This window comes from Macadamia integrifolia, unplaced genomic scaffold, assembly GCF_013358625.1.
Source record: "Macadamia integrifolia cultivar HAES 741 unplaced genomic scaffold, SCU_Mint_v3 scaffold_238A, whole genome shotgun sequence".
In the NCBI taxonomy this organism is placed as follows: Eukaryota; Viridiplantae; Streptophyta; class Magnoliopsida; order Proteales; family Proteaceae; genus Macadamia; species Macadamia integrifolia.
This window is the reverse complement of record NW_024870652.1, coordinates 35565-40112: the sequence shown is the minus strand read 5'-3', so window position 1 is coordinate 40112 and position 4548 is coordinate 35565. Positions and strand designations below refer to the sequence as shown.

The 4548-nt window shown below is 39.7% G+C and overlaps 1 protein-coding gene across 1 annotated transcript; it reads right to left on the bottom strand.

Annotated features, from left to right (window-relative positions):
• Positions 1-1709: 1709 nt before the first annotated feature.
• On the bottom strand, positions 1710-3693 carry LOC122071483 (formin-J-like; the record flags this gene model as incomplete). The annotated part of the gene is given in 1 exon segment (XM_042635841.1): positions 1710-3693. A coding segment is annotated over 1 exon segment (321 nt), but the record flags the coding sequence as incomplete, so codon positions are not given.
• Positions 3694-4548: the final 855 nt, after the last annotated feature.

The following is a 4548-nucleotide window of genomic DNA, read 5'->3' as shown; positions in this document are numbered from 1 at the left end:
CTTACAGGTATTAAATTCAGTTTTCCTTCTCAGTTCTGCCCAGAAAATTGCATACTCTGTTAGCAATTTTCAGAACCTGCGTAGACCTAATTCATCATTCCATTAGTCCCCTTATTATCTGCTTCTATTCTGATTTCTGACACCCTATAATCTGAGATTGATATTCTTAATCTCAGATTTGATCTCATCCTTGTTATTAATCTGTTTTGAACTATTCTGATATTTGATCTAATGTTCTCCAAGAGTATCCTGCAACATTGGGACTAGGTTGACTTGTCAATCCTAGTTCTACATTAGTAATCCATGGCATTTGTTTTGGGGCTTGGTCTTGGAATAGGTTCATGATTTTGTTACAATCTGCCGGTTGCGGGGTAACATTTCTTGACATTGCCATTGTCAAAATCGGTCCACAGAAAATCAGCGATCTGCACTTAGTTTCGGACTACTCTCAGCCTCTAAGGGGAGTAGTTCATGGACTCTGTCCCTGAAAAGGAGAGTGATCCTCGTCAGCCATAGCTTCGGTTGGTTGGGTATCTCTCAAGCCATGAAGTGGGGTAGGGAACTGATACGTACATGGATACGGGTGGAGAGAAAATAATGATGGAGATAAAAGAAAAAGGAGAGAAAATAGTGGTGCTTTGGCTTTACAGATGAAGCCTAATGTCTGGCTTGGTTGAGGAAGCTTACCTCATCTCATTTAGAGAGAATATTGGGGTTTTCAAATCTACTTCATTCATCGAATAATAACTATTTAAAGATTACAATATAGTTATAACAATAACTTCTAATAACTCCCCACTTCTAGTAACTAAATCCATTCATCGAACTCATGTTCCAATTCATTTTGTCACCAGGTTGGTGACATTCAGCCGCACCCTTATAACATTCTTCTCTTTCAATAGAATGTAGTCTTTTAGATTCAACAAATAAATATATTAACAGTTACTTACCTCTTAAATCAATGTCACTCAAGGGCTTCAAAGTTAAAAACAAACTAAAGACATTTCACTGGAGGAATTCCAAAATGTCAGCCTCCAGACTAGCTTGTTATGATGTTATCTTAACAAGTCATTCAAAGTCCAAGCATACCTCTATTCATTGTCTCGGCCTCTTGGGTATATCATAAAGGCAGAGCTTACACCCTACAAGAATTATGTTACTACTACTGCAAATTTGTCTTGAAAGGCATTGAACAAAATAATAAACTTTCATCTTTTGAAAATTGGGGATTTCTGCCTTACAGTAGCCTAGTCTATCAAATATTCCCTTTTACCATTCATGGTAATCTCAACCTGTGTTTTGCAAAATTCTCTGACATAGCATCTGTTCAGTGCCATAAACTGAGAGATCTAAATTCAAAATACGCAAGGTGTTTCAACAAACTTTCTCAAATACTCGAAATCCTAAAACTCAGGGGCCATTCTCAAAAACTTTATTTGTCACGCAACTAATTTTACCGATACAGGCTTTAAGCAAAGCACGAAAACCCTAAATAGCACAATATCAATGTTCAAACACCAAATCAAACAAATTTCACTAAAAACCCATAATCCCAAATTGCAAGCCTAGCCAAAAAAAAAAAACTTAATAATTCATAATTTCATTCACGAAAGCACAAACAAATAGAAACCAAGAGAGATAAAAAATAAAATCAAAGATCACCCGAAATATGAAGAACAGGAGAGGCAGCGGAAGATCCTTATCATTACCGGAATGTATCGGAACTTCTTCCGAGGTGGCTCTTCCGTTGGTACTGCAGCGTTGTCATCCTCGGTGGGAGTCTTGTCGCCATTGTTATTGTTATTGTTATTGTTGTTGTTACTCTGAGAGAGGGGAGTCCACTTGAAGAGAAGGAGATGAGAGCCGTTATTACCGTTGGTACCGTTAGACTGAGAAGAATGGTGATTAGCAGTGTTAGAAGGAGACACGTGGACCCACTTCTTCTTCCATTTCCTCACAGGGCCGCTGAACACGGTCGCTGGTCCATATCGAGTCGACGATCTCCCCAGTCTCGCCCCTACACCCTCCATATTTGCCGCCTCTCAATTCAGTAAGTAAAAAAAAATCTCTCGCAGGATTTTCCACTAGATTTCATTCAAAAATTTGAACAATAAAACCTCAAAACCTTCGCTGCTTAAACTGCTTCTCTCCTTCTCTCCTTCTCTCCTTCTCTCTCTCTTCCCCTAACCCAAAACCCTTGGCCAATGCCGAGAGGGAAATTACGATACTGCCCGTACTTATGGGATTTTCTTTTTTCTATGTTTGGATGCCGGGAAAAGAAAAATTCAAACAATTTTGAATTCGTGGAAAACAATAGATACCAAAATAAAATAAAAAATCATTTACATCAGCCTCTCCTCACGTTTGGCTATATTAGGATTTCTCCTAAAAATTCGTTTATTATATTTAAACCTAAAAAATTAACACCGCTAAGCTAGTGTTACTTTTGAATTTTAAAAAACACAATTGCCTCTAACAATTAATATACCTATAATACCCCTCTTCCCTTTTAGAAACCAACAACCATCGCAAAGTAACCCCAAACCGATCCTCCAACGCCCTTACCTGTTCGGCGAAGGTGGAGAGGAGTTGCCATTTCCGGCGAAGGTATATGACTGTATGAGCTTTACTTATCAAGTTAATTTTCGTGGGATTAGTCCCTAAATTAAAACCTTGAATTGATAATGAGAAGTTAGGCCAGCAGCTGATTCATAGCTTACTTTCATTGCAACACAGAGGGTTTTGTAGTCAAACCCGGTGAGCACGGGTTGGGGATCCCTTCCTCCACCGATGAAGAACGGCTGCAAAGAGGAAGGATGTGACAAAAAAAAACTTGAATTTGACTGCCAAGAAAAGATTTTTTTTTTCTTGGCCATTCACAGGGGTTTATCTTTATAGGAGATTTGGTGAAAGAAGGAAGCCTTGATCAGTGAGACACAACATAACCTGGATATATCGATGCTGCAAATAATCTAGTGTCTCCACCAAACTATCTTTGTGGATCGACCCAATCTTCACTTCCCCTGAATTAACAAAACTTGTAAATGAAGGCATATATCAATCCATTTAGAGGGAAGAAGATAAAAAGGGAAATGGGTACCCCGCGAACAAAGAGGACCAAGTTGGAATCGATGTACTGATGAATGAAAAGGGTTTTTGGTTCCATGTTGATGAAGCCAATATGAATTGGGTTTTCCATGCCCTTCATTCTTAAGCCTCTCACAACTGTCATTTCTCCTGCTTATGTATTTCCAACCCGTTGTGAGCGATGCAACAAGAACATGTCCTTTCTGTCCTCTCTCTTCTCTCCTTCCCCTGCCTCCCCTGTCCCATTCTTCTTCTCTCCTTCCATGGCCTCCCTTGTCCCATTCTCTTCCTTCTCCTTCTTCATCATAATATTCCATTGCCATGGGAAGTGAGAAGAAGAAGATCACAAAGAGAAACAGTAACAGGATGCCTGTGCCTTTGATCCTAGCCATTATGTTCTCTCTCTATCTTTCTGCCTTTTGGGTTCTCTTCTTTAGGTAGCTTGAGATGAGAAGACTTCGCCTAAAAAAAGATGCTCAAAAGAAATCATCGCCTGAGATGAGAGACTTCACCTGCAGAGAATTCGAAAGAAACCATCGCCTGAGAAGACTTCACGGGAGAAAGGAAGTTCACCGCCTGAGAGATTTGCCTCAGAACCCTACGAACAAAATCGGATCCAAGTGGGGGTACGTTGAACAAAATAGGATTTTCAGTAAAATTCTGTCTATGAAGAGACTGGCCCTAAAAGGATACTAACTTAGTTTTTTGGGTTTAAATGTTATAAACGAATTTTTAAGGGGAGGATGTAATATAGGCAAACGCCAGGGGAGCTTGATGTAAATGACCCTAAAAAAAATCATGGACAATAGATTGCTAACTAGTCGTATGATCCTTGTAGTAGCACTGGGCAGCATCAAGCCGTTGGATGCTCACTGTGCCTCATCGCTCACTGCAGATAATTTGTGCTCCAATGAGAGTGTGTGCTGGACTCAACTAGAGCATCATTATGAATGGGATTGTTAATTTCATGGGATAGTCTGATAATTTCACGAGCTCCTATACCTAATCGTAGGCACTACGAAAATTTGTATTTTTACCATAATCATTGAGTAATCATGATTTTTGTATTAGAGAAAAGAAGCCTAAAAAACAGTGTGACCCTTACACCAATATGGACGCTAATGAGAGCACCAGTAAAAGCATCAATAATGATAAAATTTCCACCTTTCATGGAGGGGGCAGATGGCCATTGACCCTAAACCCCCACCCCACCCCACTCCACTCCACTCCACTCCACTCTGTTTGGACTGAAGGGCCACATTGCTTTTTAGGGAACTCTCTCTCTCTCTTTTTATGTTTTTGGGAGATGAATCATATACGGGCCATGTGATTTCTATACTAGCATGAGAGTCATTGGTAGCACACAAAGGGTTGTCATTTTGCTTTCAGTCTAAGAGTTTAGACGCAGGCCATGCTGCCTTCCATAGTTTTTTTGACCTTTTTCGTTTTTTTTTTTTTTTT